At 44.5% G+C, this 19,414-nt stretch overlaps 1 protein-coding gene across 3 annotated transcripts in view; it reads right to left on the bottom strand.

Moving 5' to 3' along the window:
- LOC116940945 (hyccin 2-like) overlaps positions 1-19,365 on the bottom strand; it is a 29,052-nt gene extending 9,687 nt beyond the window's left edge. Inside the window, exons 1-5 of one of the 3 annotated variants that reach the window (XM_032951359.2) lie at positions 19,227-19,365; positions 8,128-8,209; positions 7,428-7,529; positions 5,419-5,607; positions 350-430 (exon numbers count right to left, since the gene is read on the bottom strand). In XM_032951359.2, the coding sequence (XP_032807250.2) occupies positions 350-430; positions 5,419-5,607; positions 7,428-7,529; positions 8,128-8,199 (444 nt within the window). In that variant the 5' untranslated portion in view covers positions 8,200-8,209; positions 19,227-19,365. Of the gene's footprint in view, positions 1-349; positions 431-5,418; positions 5,608-7,427; positions 7,530-8,127; positions 8,210-8,877; positions 9,027-9,100; positions 13,596-19,226 lie in introns of those variants that run through there. The other 2 variants (XM_032951362.2, XM_032951361.2) reach the window with 2 other exon arrangements.
- Between the last annotated feature and the right edge of the window lie 49 nt (positions 19,366-19,414).

The following is a 19,414-nucleotide window of genomic DNA, read 5'->3' as shown; positions in this document are numbered from 1 at the left end:
TGGGAGCCATTAAACATTCATTAAGAACAGTCATTGAGGAGAAATATCGAGAGCAATGTCAGGTACGCACACGTGGAATAAGTGCCAATAAATCAAACACATGCATGCATACGGCAGATGCTTAACAAGTGTATTTGATTTTCCCAAAGGGATATTCAGAAAAAAACGAATTTGCTTTCATATGTTAGTAAATGTTAAACCCAATGAGTAAGGCACACCTTTTTTGGTGTTAAATTGCTTTCAGTACACAATTAAAAAAATAATATTTAAAGAACCTGTATCTCCTTATTTAATTTAGAGAACATCGCTCAAGTTAAGTTCTTCAATTTGCAAAAAATAATGTCCTCACCTCATGATAGATGGAAGATTTAGACAGTGATGGGATTGTAAATGCCAAGACCTTACTGGTTGCATCCTTTTCAACGATCTCCTGCAAACAACACGCGCATTACGTCTCAACACATACTGTGTACACAATACAGGGGCGTTCATCGTCATCAGCCATTATCCATCCACTGCTGGGGAGAAGCCATCCCCCACGTCGTCACTCTTCTCCATGGTCCTATGACGCCACATCACTTCGCTCCTGCCCATAAGTTGATCTCATCCTTTTGATTTCCGCAGTAGTCACCCCTCTTGGGTGTAATCCAAACTTTGGCTGCCATTCCACCACCCGTCTCACCCATTGGCCATCGATCGCCTTTAGCAACGTGTCCTGCTCAAGTCCGCTCACGTTTCTAAAGCCAACAAGGAATCTATAAATTTTGATTTAAAGCTTTCGTGACTGCAGTAATTCATATTCTTAGCTCTTTCGGTAAAGTCACGTTAAAGGGAAACAATTAAATAATAAAAACATATAAAACAATAAAAAAAATTCTCACGACGTTTCGACCATAACACAAACGGTCATCATCAGGTGTGAAAAGCAACGGCAAGAAACATTTGAAAGAAGTGGCAGTTTGCATTTATTTATTTTTAAACGGTGTTTTTATTTACCTATTAAAAAAACGTTAGTGCCACGGGCAGCGGTTTGGCAGTTTATTTAGAAGGACGAGTCCATCTATGTCTCGGACCGCATTCGTGAACACAAAGCAGACCTTAAACACGGTAGGACCAACACATTGGCCGTGGCAGATCATTGTTATAATTCAGTAGGCTCATATGACATTGACTTCTCCAAGACAGAGGTTCTTTGTAAGCCATCTGGCTACCATGAGAGATTCGTTCATGAGGCTATCCACATATATACAAGCACTGAGACAATTTCAACCGAGAAGATGGATTCTGGCTTAGCAATCATTGTAAGGATTTGATAAACCATTTCAGGTCTTAATTGATTGTTCACGCTTACGGTGGCCTTCAGACAGCATACATTAATTTTTCGTCTCCCCCCTCCTCTTTTCAGAACATAGATGGACTCGTCCTTCTAAATAAACTGCCAAACCGCTGCCCGTGGCGCTAACGTTTTTTTTAAATAGGTAAAAAAACACCGTTCTATAAATAAATAAATAGATGCGAACCGCCACTTCTTTCAAATGTTTCTTGCCGTTGCTTTTCACACCTGATGATGACCGTTTGTGTTATGGTCGAAACGTGAGAATTTTTTTTATTGTTTTATATATATTTTATTGTTTCCCTTTAACGTGACTTTACCGAAAGAGCTAAGAATAAGGAATCTATCATTTGCATTTTTACATGATTTGTGTGTTCTTCTTTCTGTCTAAAATAATACTAAACTATTTTTTATTTCACCAGCTAAGGCCCACTGACCTATACAGGTAGTCCCCGACTTACGATGGTCCGACTTACAATATTTCGATCTTACGATGGTGATAGCGATATGACAAAATTGTCAAATATTTGTAATTTCGCGCGGCAGGCAAACGCAGCGGCGTACAAGGTACGATACTGTACTTTATCATCGCCATCCTCCTCTTCCGACAACTAAGTTAATGTAGTCATCAACAACCTAACATCGTTCAAGTATGCAGACGACGGACAAAACCTTGGTGAGAACAGTAGAATATGATACGTTACGATACGTTCAATGCATGTATGATACATAGCTTTAGCGATTTCATTTTAGGGTTACCACGATACGATACATACGTTCAATGCATGTTAAAAGTTTTTATAGCAGCTGGATTGTTTCCTGAAAAAAACTTTCTATGAAATTGCAGTTCATATAGGAAGGTTAAGAATTTACCTTGTTTTTACTTTAAAATTTACTGTGTAATACAGTATTGTAATTAATAAATACATACAGTATATAGTTTATACAGTACGGTACTGTAAATTGCTCTGTTTTGCTAAATTATCACCATTCTTTAAGCCTCCTGGGTAGGCTAGGCCATTTTCGACTTAAGATATTTTCGACTTACGATGAGGTCGTCGTAACGAATCTCCACCGTAAGTCGGGGACTACCTGTATAGCTCTTTTTCAGAAGCGACCTGGCCACAAATGATAGCTCAACGAAGTGGCTTCATCATGTAGAAATTTATAGCAAGCGTATGTTTCTATTTGTGGACGGAAATACCGGAGGACCCGGAGACAAATCCATGCGGCCACGGGAGAACATGCAAACTCCAAATATACAGGTGTCAGGATTGGGATCAAACCCACAACCTAGTTGTACAATTAGAAGCTTGCTACATTCATGATGTAAACGCCCAGACTCGTCGCATAGAAGGAAGATGAAAGTGCTGTACTCTTTGGTTCTATTCGGTAAAGTCACGTAGGTAAAAAATAAAACAACAAAAATCACGACGTTTCGGCCACAACACAAGTGGCCTTCATCAGGTGAAGGGGACCGTACTGTCACGAGGACAGCGTTGGAGTGAAGACAGTCCAGCCCAGGTCGCGTCCTTTTAAGCTGTGTGGGAGGAAACAAAACGCTTTGACAAAGGAATTAGCACAAAATGACCGTGAAGCACAAGAGGACCGGCGTTTTGTTTCCTCCCACACAGCTTAAAAGGACGCGACCTGGGCTGGACTGTCTTCACTCCAACGCTGTCCTCGTGACAGTACGGTCCCCTTCACCTGATGAAGGCTACTTGTGTTGTGGCCGAAACGTCGTGATTTTTGTTGTTTTATTTTTTACCTACGTGACTTTACCGAATAGAACCAAAGAGTATGGATCCTTGCAGTCACGAAAGCTTCAAATCTAGAAATGAAAGTGCTGGTTCGGTATTCCCAGGCAGTGACCTTCTAAAGCTGTACACAGTTGGTATGTAGGTCAAGTGAATTATTAGACTTGAACTTAAAACTTATTCCATTTTTAACCCAGTCGTGTGTGCCAAATAATTCTTAGACTAATCAATGAACAAATATGCATTAAAATACTGTTTTAAAAACAAGACTCGTTACACTGAAGCCACGTATTTTAAATGTGTGAAACTTTGAAAATTAATTTGCTTTTCGATTTTACAACACCATTCTGAAACCAAAAACCAACTTTTATCTGATGAAATCCACAATAAAAAAAAGAAAATACTATTACAGTCGGAAATGTTCCTTACGGTAAACACATCATGCATAAATACTTAAAATATTTATGCATTTTAACAGCTGCCTAGAAAACCAAGCAACATTTGAGCAATTTTCATTAAAAATGTATTCTTCCAAAGGAAGCGATCTCACTAAGGCAAATCATTATCCAAGTCTGTTGGGATATTCTCTAGCCTACAGTCCAGCGGGGAGCAAACCGTAGCATTTCCATCAGATATACTACGCAGCCAGTAAGAAAACATCACCTGCTGAGGGAGAGACATTAAACGTGTTACCATAAAAGAGTAGTAATTTTAGCCATGCCATTGCTGTAAACTGTGCAATAATAGAAACAGCCAATTCTTAGAAATAATTCAAGGATAACACACACCATACTGGGCTTAACACAAGTTGCGTGCATGTAGCGTTTGCAAAATGTCTATATAAATGCCAACAAAAATATGCATTCAGTAAAAAATTAGGCACAGTTTTATTCACAATAGTTTCATCCAAATAGCTCATCAATTCTTCTACAATTTGTCTTAGACAATAAACCACTAAACAACATTGGCGAGCACACTGCGCTATGACCTCCGCCCGAGTTAAATTCTCAGCCACGGTTAACTTCAGTGGCGAGTGATAACAGAACCGTTCCTGGTCCTCCCCGAGGTCGACTCAGCCTTAAACGAGTAACTGGTGCGTTGCGTAAACATCTGCAGAGACGACAAAAATGCAGCCGGGTGTGATGGTGCTGACCACCCCCCCCACCCCCGTGCACTGTTCTAGTCTTCATGTGCGTTCCTACTCAGCACTGCACCCATCAGTTCATGTACATACAGCGTGTTTCAAAATATGGACCCAATTTCAAAGCAGTATATTTCACGATGGCAACATTTTACAAGTACACAAAAAGTTACAAACGGTTCAATGAGTAATCAAGTTTTACTAACCATTTTATAAATGCTCTATGTGCCCTCCTCCTGCTGTACGGACAACATCGAGGCGATAGTTGAATTCATCCCAAACGCCGCTCTTCTTACGTTTTACTCTTGAGGTGCGTGGTCGCCCTGTGCTCTTCCCCTTACATCAACAGCAGCCCGTGTCCTCAAATTGTCGGTCTTTAACATGGGCGGATCAATGCCAAAACGCCGTTGAAACGCACGCTGCACCGCAATTACGGATTCAGTCTTGCTGAACTGCAGAACGCCTTGTGTTGCGGGGTCACCATCTTTTGAAACTCTATGCCCCGCCATTTCAAGTGGTAAGAGTTTTAATCATGGACGGTTCGTGGTTGCAGAGATATAGCGATTTCAAATCGGGTCTATCTTTTTAAAACACAATGAATGTAGTGATTGTACGTGGACAAAAAGAACAAGGTCCAAAATATTAGAATACACTCAAGTTGTCTCAAGCCACTCTAAAGTAGCTCAGGTCATTCTATAGGAGTTATTTTAGTCGCTGCCTAACGCGTGCATTTATTTGTATGTAAACGTAAGTTGAACTTCTTTCGCACCATACGTAGCCAACCGTGCTAATCGGACGTGCGGGCGAGACAAAGACCCCCCCCCCCCCCCCGTATTGCTTTAACAGACTGTAGGGGCAAGTGCTGTTAGCGAGCACCTATGAAGGCTGGAACGGTACACGAGGGGGTGGGTGGCCAGCACCACGCCCGACCGCCTTTGTCGCCCCAGACAGAGCCGACCTAGAGGAGGCTCAGAACCGTTTCATATAATCGTCACTGGTATTGGCCGTGAGCGGGAATCGAAGCCGGGTCGCCTGGGTTCATAACGCAGCTCGCCAACCGCTACACCACCGCTCCCCCACAACAAACTAAACAACGTGCGCATATTTTTTCTCAGTCAAATACACCCCCCCCCCCCTTCCACCCACCCCCAACAAAAAAAAAAGCGTACGCCACTGTAAGTGCCCACCAGATTATAGAGGCCCAGGAGCAGTGCCTCCGCGCAGCCGTTGTTGCGAGGGCGCGGCCCCTGTGCGGCGGCCAAGCCCGTCAGGTAGCGGTCGACGAGCACGGGCAGGAACTGCAGCGTGAAGAGACGGAGCCGCGGCTCCCCGCTACGGGCGAACTCAAACAGCTGGTGGCACACGGGCTCCAGCAGCTGTTTCCAAAGGGCAAGCCATTAAGCGCACGGAGAGAACATCGTTAAAAATAAACCCAGGAGGTCACGTCCGCATACATAATTGTGCAATAAATACAACGGTTTTGTTTAACATGTCATAATAGCGTTTTGTTAAAGACGTCACTTGGTATGGTAGGAAAGCGCTATAACGTGGTGGTTGCTATCGGGTACCTAATTTCAAAGGAGCAAATGAAGAACCGCAGTTTTTCTTTATTTCATATTCAGTGCATTTTGGATAATTTTTATCCCACAGTATATCTGCATTGCACAGTGCATGTTTAAAAGGATTACGTTCAGGCGGAATAAACATTACCATTAATACCATTAGCAATGGCCTGAGAACCTGTACAATATGGTGACGAAGTTAAAACGTGTTCCAAGCACAAGAGCCAGGCTCTTAAACTAATTGAAACCCTTGCGAGAGAGATTTTTTTTTTTTTACGAGACAACTGGCGATGTTCCTGGGAGAGATACCCACAGGGCATTCTTCAACATCCCTTCATTCGGGCTCGGTTTCCTGCAACCGACTGTACAGAGTGGCGAGTGATTCACTTGGCACATGACACTATGCAACACGATTTTTGTCTCTGGGTAGTAAGTGTTATTTGTTCAGTGCTTATGCCTAAAAAGCATAGTGCATACAAATGCACACCACGTTTTCTCATTGAAAATATGTACATTTCTAAATATCGCTGTCCTGGTTACGAAAGCAAAGTTTGTGGGGAATAATAGCCATTTTCTGTACTTTTGAGGCATAAGCAATGAGGAAATAACACTTACTACCCAGGAACAATTTTTTTTGGTACACTGTGTACAATTAAAGCTGGCCTGGATCATGTCAAAGGGAGTCATGGGCCAAAAAAGCAAAATAGCCATCATCTTGTAGATACTCACCTAGGCTGTAAATCCTGGGCTGTATGACAAGTTTGAATATTTTTTTATGTTAAATTAAGACTGAAGTTACTCAACCATGCCATTATAGCACTCGAGTGACATCACTCTAACGTCACTCTCATGCATTTCAGGTGAAAACAGTGGCCTTAATCGAACATTATGGTGGTGTGGTTGACTGTAGCTTTAAAGTATTTTTTACATATATATAAAATGTTCAAACTTGTGACCAACAGCAAAGGACAAGCTGTATATCTATCAAATATGAGCCGATAGCCTTTATTCCATTATTGTAAACAATCATCAACAACTGAGCTGAGACCTTAAAATTACTCAAGAAGACAACGTGTTTTACCCTGAGCAAGAACGATTATTTTTTTAAAAGACCTCCCCCAAGCCGTCGCCATCTCTCAGGGTCGTGCGATGTGACAATGCAACCAGCACCTGCATGTGAGCTGATGTCATTCCTATCAGTTTTTGTACTGTTGTCGCAACTTTAGGACCTGTCCCTACTGGACATCTGTGAAAAATAGCTTCGTAGCTCATCGGATTCCTCCAGCCAGTCTCAATGAAGATTCTGATTCTGAACGATCCAGATTCTGTGTCCATGGTGGACATACTCATGGGCGTTGTTGACGCGGTAAAGGTTGCAGCCCTGAAATGTCTTGCTCACTCAACTGTTGGTGGAAGGCCTTCCATGACAGGCAGCTCATTAGAGGGCGCTCTACATTGGCCAGGCATCTTGGAAGAGGTGAGAATATCCACACTTTAGTGCACCACACATAACCTGAACAAGAGGTGGTGGGGGGGGACGGTTTAAGAAACTCCCATTGTTTCAAGTCCCACATCGGAAGATTGAACCCGGCGACCTCTGGATTGCAAGTCTAGTGTGCCATCCACAAGCTAACCTCACTGTGCGCCTCTCGGATCACTTTGTAGAGTGCTGAGATGAGCGTCATCTTCTGTTGCAGCTTGTCCGCATAGCTGCCGATGGAGGTCTCGGGCAGGGCCTGAAAATGAGGAATGGATGGAAAATGTCCACTTGTGTTATCATAATTAAGTATGATGAACGTTACAGCAGCGTTGCAGTCTGCCACGTAGCACGTGGTAATTTACCCCCTGCAAAAGCAATAAAGACATCCATCAAGACAAAACGTCTACTTAATGTGAGCAAGCAAATTGTATTCATCATATAGACACTGGTATTAGCAGCAGTGACATACATGGAAACGATCCTTCAAGCTTATGTTAGCAAACATATGGTAAATAATCAAAATGCTATTATAAAGCATCTAGGAAAGTACACAAAACAATTTAAAAAATGTACAGTCATTTTGCTACTGGATGAAGGCCTTTCCCACGGCTGAGGAGTTGTTTGACTATACTTCACCACGCTGGTCAGTGGGGGTTAGTGAAGGGGAGGTCAAGAAGTGGTTCAGATATCACTCGCTGATGCTGTTGACAATGGCCGGATACTGAATTCAGGTCGCCGTGTTTATCGTGCACAGCACTGACCACAACCGCTCCATTGCTCCACCAAGCATATGGAACAATGCTGAAAACATGTCTGGACAGTGAATTTAAATATATAACATTGTAAAACTGTACCTTAAACTCGGACAGCCACTCTTCCACAACACCCCTGTCCATGGTGAACACCTTTTTTCTCAAGCTATCCATGGTCTATGTCCTGTGAAAGCACAAATACCATAATGGGTAAGGTTTAAAAAAAAACCCATATATGAATTCTCTTTGCATCACTGGCTTTTCTGAATACGCCTTCCCACAGAGATGAATGACAAAATTGTAATACCAGCGCTCCACCCGTGGCAATGTATTAGCTCTGCCAATATAACAAGATACATGGCCCTGAATGGGTTAGAAATTTGCAAATTAACATCAACCGAGGCAAGAAGCGAAGGATCGGGCCCGAACGCAGTTAATCTTAAAATAATTACTGCTGTTGCAAAAAAAATCCGACGGGTTTCTTTCTTTTTAATTCAACAGAACCTCACATGGCATGCATTCATTCAAATCCAGGCTTTGGATAAGTGTGGCTGACGAGTGAGACGCGCAAACCTAACGCAGGATGACAACATTAGCAGTGGCTGACTATTATTAGCAAGCATGTACGAGGAAGAACGTATTTAAAAACAAAACTCCTATGTAAATCAATGCAATACAATTACATTCAAGCTAGTCAATAAACATCAAGCATCGACAATAATTGCATTCTAAGTAGCCGCAAACTTCCAATGCATTTAACAAAAAATCATATAAAAATCTGAAAATAACGTTGTACATTATGCAGCACTGCTATACCACAAAAGCACAGTCAAGTGCCTGCCCACCACTGACCTTTTGCTGCCAGAATGCATGTGCCGACTACTGCGGAGCGGCTCCGCACTCGGTGGTAATAAGAGCAATGTCCAAGCTGCCCAAATAGCAAAATAGCACTGTGGTGAGACACATTACACAAGTGCTAACCCACCCACCCCCTCGCAGATTTCCCCAGCGAGCACGTCACGCATCAGCTGACTACATACAAGATTGCTGTGTACGTATTGTGAGCGTCACGCACCTCACAACGCTCGGCAGGATTGCTTACACACAATTCCAAGCATTTGCGTGTACAGCATTTCGTACGTGCAGAGCGAATGCCGGCGCTTCCACGTGCAGAGCGAATGCCGGCGCTGTTAACCAACTGTGCAGCCCTGAAAAAAATATAGTACTGGATAATCCAGCAGCCCTCTACTTAATAGGATTACCACAGAGTATCCATCAACATTTATTTTGGTCTTTGAGCCTTTCATTTTAATACTGCATTTATGAAGTGGCTAAATATAAACTTGGAATAACTATAAGCGCAGCTTTGTCATGTGCAAGTTGTCAAATGACATTATCTGAAGCTGCTAAGTTAAATGCTCACGCAAAGATGAATGAATGACCTATTCAGCACTGCACATGAGGACAATTACAATATCATTATTGCATCAGTCTATTACTCTTTTTAAGCAGCATATGCAGTGGAGCTAATGACATGCATATGCATCAGTAAATGGGTGTTAAACATTCACTGAAATGTGCTGTATTCAAAAGCAATGCATTTAATTGACAAAACGAGAGCATACCTTCATGTGCAACACCTGCTCTACGGAAGCCCTTGGTATTTTATTTATAAAAGAACATATAATCCCTTAATCGTGACAATACTGCAGTCACAAACATAACTTGACATACACATTAGAAAAGCAATGTCATATTAAATACCATCATGATACGGAACATAATTGCATAGTGAAAGTAGTCCCACGACAGTGATAAATACCACTGCGTTGCTCAAGGAGGTTCTTGTATATATCTGCATTTAGATAAGTGGCAATGCAGGCACAAGTATCTCACTGCGGGAAAATGACATCAGTATAATAAGATCCCAGGCACATGATGCGCAAATTGTGACCCTGATCATCACCCTTTAATCCTTCTCATGAACTGCTAAGATGCCAAAATTGCAATAATTATGCATCCAATGCATGCCTCATTGCAAGTGAAGTTAATACATGTTCATGCGGTGAAACTTACCGATGCTCTTTGAGTCATTTGCAAGGCATGCCCGTGGCACAATTACCATGTTGCTTGACAGTTCTGCTATCTTTGAAAGTAAAACACGGAAGAGTAACTGTGACGGCACTGAGCAACATTAACACAATTATTTATACTATCTTGCACTTGTGAAAAGGACAGTTGCTTTTGTAACTACGATGTTTTGTAACTGTGATGAAATAATGAGTACCATCAGAAAATTTCTAGCAATGATGTAATAAACTGGTGGTACAATGAATCCGCATGCCCGAGATCAGAAGCTAAGCATAGTCGAGCCTGGATAGGCAACCGCCAAGCATTAACAGGCTGAGTGGCTATGCAAAATAATGTGTTGTCCTCTACGATGCTTCAGTCTACATTTCTCAGCTTCACCAACCCACCTACAAATCACATGGTGTGGGGGAGGCTCTCACCCAGCAGTGGATTGACGAAACGGCTGTACATGTGCAATGAACCCTATCGCATTTGATATGAATATCAAAATTCAATTTCAATTCACAGTGATAAAAAAACCCAACAACAAAGGGCAAGCGAACAAATGTTTGATTTCCTCCTGATCGACCACTATCCAGTGACAGGTACTGTCAAATAGGTCAATAAATTACAGCTAGGTATCGAGTCAATTGTTGCAATACATTTCAGTTTTTAAATGTTTACTATTTAAATGTTTTACATCTCGTGAATTACAACATGATTCTTACATTTTCATTGTCACTACAAAGTACAGCCGATACTTGAACAATTTAAGAAATCTCAAAATCTCACTGTTACTTGGATTCCACATTACACTACGGTCGTGATATTTCAAAATTATTTTTATACTATCGACAGGCTGGATGATGACTACCGCGGTTACTCATCTGTGCTGACAAATGCTTTATTGTGACATTTTCTAGTGTTATTTTGGTGCCATCAACAAAAGTGTACCTAACTGTAGTCTGTAATTCGTGGCACTGCAAGCCAGCGGTATATCTATGCATTCACAACACAACTGCGTACAATTGTGCACAACAGCGTACAATTGTGTATTGGTTAACAGCTCCAATGGTGCTTTGTGGATGCATTTACGGTGAACGGCAATGACAGACCTCACAAGGTCACTTGCAGATACTTGCCATTCATGGCTTTGGAATCCAACCAACCCCTTGTTGAAACTCAATATTTTGAGTGTGGTGCAAAATTCATTGGGTAATGGCACATGGTACATGAGGGAGTCCTGCTGCTGTCTAAAATAGAATGGCCACAATTGTAGCTGCTTACAGTTGGTGGTCTAAAACAAGGCTGTGCGCCGATATATATGTGGATGTTTGTATCTACTGTATGTTGAATTTCTTTCGCACCTTACGTAGCCAACCGTGGAAATCGGTGGTGATATGCAAGACATAATGGGAGGACCGGTGTTATGGTCACAATCACACCATTTATTGTGTTATTATATCGGGTGGGATTCAATTACATATTTGCTTTTCCAACTCTTGGGCAGAGGGGTAGACCGTATGCTGGTCCCCCTCAATAGATAGTATTCATAGCGACTCTACTTCAGACGGATCCCCGATGGCTGCTTGTAGTTTTGTTCACAACTTTCAAAGTGTTTGCACATGCCTGCACACTTCCAATGTTTGTTTACGGCCAACTCCAAAAGGTTTCTTCAATGTTACATTTTTAAATGTCATTCTCATATAAATCACTTGCACGTGTGAGCACTGACCAAGAAGAACAGGGTTATTCATATATCTTCTAAATGTAACCACACCTCAAAATGCTCTACAAAGGTGAAAAACTAAACGTTTTCAACACTGAGTGATGGAGTCAGATCTAGACGAAGTGGTTACAACACATTGCTTTGGAATTTTCCCACTTCACCAGAATCAAAACGGTAAGGAACATTTGATAAAAGGGAAATTAGGGAACACAAAAGCTCATGGTTATATGCAGTCGTTGGCAATGGAAAAGAGAAGCCAAGGACAATCAGAACCTACAGAGCAACTAGCCTTAATGCTGGCAAACCAGCCATACTGCCCGGAGAAATAGCCGTAACCCTGCCACTAACTAGACAGCTCTCCAAGCACGAACCCGACCTAACACACCCATACATTGTGCACTACTAGCCTGAACAAACTAGAAAAGTAGCCTGAAACATTGACACTAACTAGCCAACCAATGCCTAGCACTCACGCTAACCCTAACTCTGCATACATATATTGGCACTATCCCTGACCCTAACTATCCAACCGGACTTTATAACTAACCATAACTAGCCTACCAGAACACGCTCATAAGTCTCGTCCTACGCCGTCTAGTCCAGGGGTCGGCAACCAGAAGAACAAGATATTTTTGGGGGATTTGGTAAAACAAAAACAAGCGTAATAATTAATAACTAGCAGAAAACACATTGCGCTGCAACAGACAAGAACAGACAGCTGTATATTCCACACTCTCCTCACAATCCTATACTCGAAGCACTAAAAGTAATCGCTTTGATGGAATGTGCCAAGAAAATATCTATTGTTAGTGTATTTTTATATCAATCTTAATTTGAGGCTTTCGTGACTGCAGGAATCCATACTCTTTGGTTCTTTCGGCAAAGTCACGTAGGTAGAAAAATAAAATAATATATCACGACATTTCGATCGCAACACAAGCGGTCGTCCTCAGGCAGAAAAAAATAATCCAGCAGTGGAACTGCTGAACCAGCGAGAGAGCTGTTACAACAAGAGGTTATTTATGTGGCGATGGGCAAGCAAGCGGGGTCTGTGCTGGAAAGGAATTCAATCCAAAAATAATTACGTTAATAAGAGCACAAAAGTTTGACTAATTTTACATTAACCCTGTCAGCCTACTGTATTCGCTAGTCCCACCGATTCGATGTCGCTACCTATTAGATACCTTCCGGAACTTATTCCCCTGTTTCAAATCAAACAAATGTTTATTCGTTACACGGGAAATTGCGTTTAGCCAGTTCCCCAGCGAGTTTTGCTGCCAATGGCGCGCGGTCATTCATATAAGTTTGTGTTGGGGTGGAGAGGAAGCCAGCCAGCGGCCAGTCAGGAAACTCGGGAGTAATTTTAATAGCGCAGTAGTATGATGCATTAAAGGTCACAGAGCTTTAATCCAAGACTGCCCACTTAGCTGCTGGTTAAGGACTGCTTCGTGACATTCTCTATTAAGGGCCATCTCATATTCATGGCTCCAACCACAGTGGTGATGTTAAGACTATTAAAGTTTAACACGGAGGCTTTCGCGACCGATATCATTCATCATACATTGACGCGACCGAACCCAGTAGCGTTGCTTTAATGCAACGCGCTATAAGAGTTCATTCTTAATAGCCAAGTTCAATCCACTGCTGGATGGTAGCGGGTCACGACTGCGGAGTCAATGCATTCCTGGATGGCAGCGAATCACTACCGCTGTACGAGTCAGTCCACTGCTAGATAGAAGCCAGTCACTACCGCTGTACGAGGCAGTCCACTAGTAAATAGAACCCAGTCACTACCGCTGTACGAGTCAGTCCACTACTAAATAGAAGCCAGTCACTACCGCTGTACGAGGCAGTCCACTGCTAGATAGAAGCCAGTCACTACCGCTGTATGAGTCAGTCCACTACTAAATAGAACCCAGTAACTACCGCTGTACGAGGCAGTCCACTACTAAATAGAAGCCAGTCAGTACCGCTGTACGAGGCAGTCCATTACTAGATAGAAGCCAGTCACTACCGCTGTACGAGGCAGTCCACTGCTAGATAGAAGCCAGTCACTACCGCTGTACGAGGCAGTCCACTACTAAATAGAAGCCAGTCACTACCGCTATACGAGTCAGTCCACTGCTAGATAGAAGCCAGTCACTACCGCTGTACGAGTCAGTCCACTACTAAATAGAAGCCAGTCACTACCGCTGTACGAGGCAGTCCACTACTAATTAGAAGCCAGTCACTACCGCTGTACAAGTCAGTCCACTGTTAGATAGAAGCCAGTCACTACCGCTGTACGAGGCAGTCCACTGCTAGATAGAAGCCAGTCACTACCGCTGTACGAGGCAGTCCACTGCTAGATAGAAGCCAGTCACTACCGCTGTACGAGTCAGTCCACTGCTAGATAGAAGCCAGTCACTACCGCTGTACGAGGCAGTCCACTGCTAGATAGAAGCCAGTCACTACCGCTATACGAGGCAGTCCACTGCTAGATAGAAGCCAGTCACTACCGCTGTACGAGTCAGTCCACTACTAAATAGAAGCCAGTCACTACTGCTGTACGAGGCAGTCCACTGCTAAATAGAAGCCAGTCACTACCGCTGTACGAGTCAGTCCACTACTAAATAGAAGCCAGTCACTACTGCTGTACGAGGCAGTCCACTAGTAAATAGAACCCAGTCACTACCGCTGTACGAGTTAGTCCACTACTAAATAGAAGCCAGTCACTACCGCTGTACGAGGCAGTCCACTGCTAGATAGAAGCCAGTCACTACCGCTGTACGAGTCAGTCCACTGCTAAATAGAAGCCAGTCACTACCGCTGTACGAGTCAGTCCACGACTAAATAGAAGCCAGTCACTACCGCTGTACGAGGCAGTCCACTACTAAATAGAAGCCAGTCACTACCGCTGTACGAGTCAGTCCACTAGTAAATAGAAGCCAGTCACTACCGCTGTAAGAGGCAGTCCACTACTAAATAGAAGCCAGTCACTACCGCTGTAAGAGGCCGTCCACTGCTAGATAGAAGCCAGTCACTACCGCTGTACGAGTCAGTCAACTACTAAATAGAAGTCAGTCACTACCGCTGTACGAGTCAGTCCACTGCTAATTAGAAGCCAGTCACTACCGCTGTACAAGTCAGTCCACTGCTAGATAGAAGCCAGTCACTACCGCTGTACGAGGCAGTCCACTGCTAGATAGAAGCCAGTCACTACCGCTGTACGAGTCAGTCCACTGCTAAATAGAATCCATTCACTACCGCTGTACGAGGCAGTCCACTAATAAATAGAAGCCAGTCACTACCGCTGTACAAGTCAGTCCACTGTTAGATAGAAGCCAGTCACTACCGCTGTACGAGGCAGTCCACTGCTAGATATAAGTCAGTCACTACCGCTGTACGAGTCAGTCCACTGCTAGATGGAAGCCAGTCACTACCGCTGTATGAGGCAGTCCAATAATAAATAGAAGCCAGTCACTACCGCTGTACGAGGCAGTCCACTGCTAGATAGAAGCCAGTCACTACCGCTGCACGAGTCAGTCCACTAATAAATAGAAGCCAGTCACTACCGCTCTATGAGTCAGTCCACTGCTAGATAGAACCCAGTCACTACCGCTGTACGAGGCAGTCCACTGCTAGATAGAAGCCAGTCACTACCGCTGTACGAGTCAGTCCACTACTAAATAGAAGCCAGTCACTACTGCTGTACGAGGCAGTCCACTGCTAAATAGAAGCCAGTCACTACCGCTGTACGAGTCAGTCCACTACTAAATAGAAGCCAGTCACTACTGCTGTACGAGGCAGTCCACTACTAAATAGAAGCCAGTCACTACCGCTATACGAGTCAGTCCACTGCTAGACAGAAGCCAGTCACTACCGCTGTACGAGTCAGTCCACTACTAAATAGAAGCCAGTCACTACCGCTGTACGAGGCAGTCCACTACTAATTAGAAGCCAGTCACTACCGCTGTACAAGTCAGTCCACTGCTAGATAGAAGCCAGTCACTACCGCTGTACGAGGCAGTCCACTGCTAGATAGAAGCCAGTCACTACCGCTGTACGAGTCAGTCCACTGCTAAATAGAAGCCAGTCACTACCGCTGTACGAGGCAGTCCACTAATAAATAGAAGCCAGTCACTACCGCTGTACAAGTCAGTCCACTGTTAGATAGAAGCCAGTCACTACTGCTGTACGAGGCAGTCCACTGCTAGATAGAAGTCAGTCACTACCGCTGTACGAGTCATTCCACTGCTAGATGGAAGCCAGTCACTACCGCTGTACGAGGCAGTCCACTAATAAATAGAAGCCAGTCACTACCGCTGTACGAGGCAGTCCACTGCTAGATAGAAGCCAATCACTACCGCTGCACGAGTCAGTCCACTAATAAATAGAAGCCAGTCACTACCGCTGTACGAGTCAGTCCACTGCTAGATAGAAGCCAGTCACTACCGCTGTACGAGGCAGTCCACTGCTAGATAGAAGCCAGTCACTACCGCTGTACGAGTCAGTCCACTACTAAATAGAAGCCAGTCACTACTGCTGTACGAGGCAGTCCACTGCTAAATAGAAGCCAGTCACTACCGCTGTACGAGTAAGTCCACTACTAAATAGAAGCCAGTCACTACTGCTGTACGAGGCAGTCCACTGCTAAATAGAAGCCAGTCACTACCGCTGTACGAGTCAGTCCACTACTAAATAGAAGCCAGTCACTACTGCTGTACGAGGCAGTCCACTACTAAATAGAAGCCAGTCACTACCGCTGTACGAGTCAGTCCACTGCTAAATAGAAGCCAGTCACTACCGCTGTACGAGTCAGTCCACTACTAAATAGAAGCCAGTCACTACCGCTGTACGAGGCAGTCCACTACTAAATAGAAGCCAGTCACTACCGCTGTACGAGTCAGTCCACTAGTAAATAGAAGCCAGTCACTACCGCTGTAAGAGGCAGTCCACTAATAAATAGAAGCCAGTCACTACCGCTGTACGAGGCCGTCCACTGCTAGATAGAAGCCAGTCACTACCGCTGTACGAGTCAGTCAACTACTAAATAGAAGCCAGTCACTACCGCTGTACGAGTCAGTCCACTGCTAAATAGAAGCCAGTCACTACCGCTGTACGAGGCAGTCCACTGCTAGATAGAAGCCAGTCACTACCGCTGTACGAGGCAGTCCACTACTAAATAGAAGCCAGTCACTACCGCTATACGAGTCAGTCCACTGCTAGATAGAAGCCAGTCACTACCGCTGTACGAGTCAGTCCACTACTAAATAGAAGCCAGTCACTACCGCTGTACCAGGCAGTCCACTACTAATTAGAAGCCAGTCACTACCGCTGTACGAGGCAGTCCACTACTAAATAGAAGCCAGTCACTACCGCTGTACGAGGCAGTCCACTGCTTGAAAGAAGCCAGTCACTACCGCTGCACGAGTCAGTCCACTACTAAATAGAAGCCAGTCACTACCGCTGCACGAGTCAGTCCACTACTAAATAGAAGCCAGTCACTACCGCTGCATGAGTCAGTCCACTACTAAATAGAAGCCAGTCACTACCGCTGTACGAGTCAGTCCACTGCTAGATGGAAGCCAGTCACTACCGCTGTACGAGGCAGTCCACTGCTAGATGGAAGCCAGTCACTACCGCTGTATGAGTCAGTCCACTACTAAATAGAAGCCATATGCTTAGTTCTTTCGGTAAGGTCACGTTGAAGGGAAACAACAAAATAATAAAATATATATAAAACAATAAAAATTATCACGACGTTTCGGCCACAACACAAGCGGCCTTCATCAGGTGAAGGGACGAGACTGTCTGGAGGACAGCGCTGGAGTGAAAAAAACCACGCTCAGATCACGACCTTTAAGCTGTGTAAGAAACAAAGCGCCTTGACAAAGGAATTAGCATATAATTTAGCATTGAAATGGCTGAGTGATTAGCTTGTGACTGGTCACAGAAATGGCTATGTTAAAGTTAAAGCATACACATCCGCAGAGGCACCCCTTGACAAAGGAATTAGCATATAATTTATCACTGAAATAGCTGAGTGATTAGCTTGTAACTGGTCACAGAAATAGCTATGTTAAAGTCAGAGCATATACATTCACCGAGGCACCTAGTACAAATCAAACAGGAGAATTTAGCGAAACACAACCACGCTCAGATCGCGGACCTTTAAGCTGTGTGCGAGCAAACAAGGTGTCCTGACAAAGAAATTAGCATAAAAAATTAGCATTTGATTGGCCGATTTTAGAAAAGAGGTGGTGGACGTGCCGGTGGACTTGCCGATTGGCGCGGGGGGGGGGGGGGGGGGAGTTTACCTATTGATGGTGTGAAAGGGGAATTTATAAGAGCTGCGAAAGTTAGGGGTACCACTACTTGAAAAAATATACTGTACCATTGAAATTAGTTTAATGTTTAGTTCGATTTAGAACATCTTTCCAATGGTTGCTTAATCCGAAACCATCCTCTCGGTTGAAACTGCGCCTGCGCCTGCAGATCCGAACTGCCTCGTGAACAAATCTCCGACAAAAAAAATAGAAGCCAGTCACTACCGCTGTACGAGGCAGTCCACTACTAAATAGAAGCCAGTTACTACCGCTGTACGAGGCAGTCCACTGCTAGATGGAAGCCAGTCACTACCGCTGTACAAGTCAGTCCACTGCTAGATAGAAGCCAGTCACTACCGCTGTACGAGGCAGTCCACTGCTAGATAGAAGCCAGTCACTACCGCTGTACGAGGCAGTCCACTACTAAATAGAAGCCAGTCACTACCGCTGTATGAGGCAGTCCACTACTAGATAGAAGCCAGTCACTACCGCTGTACGAGTCAGTCCACTACTAGATAGAAGCCAGTCACTACCGCTGTACGAGTCAGTCCACTACTAAATAGAAGCCAGTCACTACCGCTGTACGAGTCAGTCCACTACTAGATAGAAGCCAGTCACTACCGCTGTACGAGTCAGTCCACTGCTAGATAGAAGCCAGTCACTACCGCTGTACGAGTCAGTCCACTGCTAGATAGAAGCCAGTCACTACCGCTGTACGAGTCAGTCCACTACTAGATAGAAGCCAGTCACTACCGCTGTACGAGTCAGTCCACTGCTAGATAGAAGCCAGTCACTACCGCTGTACGAGTCAGTCCACTGCTAGATAGAAGCCAGTCACTACCGCTGTACGAGTCAGTCCACTGCTAGATGGAAGCCAGTCGCAATGAGTAAAACAGCCCGAGCCTTTTACATTCCATACGACGTGTCGACCGAGACGGCCCCAACTGCGCGCTCCCATTGGTCAGCGACGCCGGCGAGCTGAAACCCCTCAGCCAGTAAGTGGCCTCTCGGCACCCATCCGCTCTGTGAAATCTAAACCGAGATTATCCCCCCCCCACCACACACCACCCCTACACGAGACCGCCGAAACTCACCTGGGGCCTCTGCGACTCGTCCGGACGCCGCGACGAAACATTCGTCTGAGACGAACGGTTACATAAGCGAGAAGACAACAGCGCTGCGGCTGCAATTGCAGCCGCGACATAAATAATGCAGCGGGAAGGCGGTGCGGAGTGAGGCGCGTGTGGGGGGGGGGGAGCCCGAAGCCGCGCGCCACGCGCCG

Source organism: Petromyzon marinus, chromosome 10, assembly GCF_048934315.1.
Source record: "Petromyzon marinus isolate PM22_M1 ecotype Great Lakes invasive population chromosome 10, UKy_Petmar_22M1.pri1.0, whole genome shotgun sequence".
NCBI classification, from domain to species: domain Eukaryota; kingdom Metazoa; phylum Chordata; class Hyperoartia; order Petromyzontiformes; family Petromyzontidae; genus Petromyzon; species Petromyzon marinus.
Note: the sequence above shows the minus strand (reverse complement) of the source record. Positions and strands in the feature narration are given on the sequence as shown.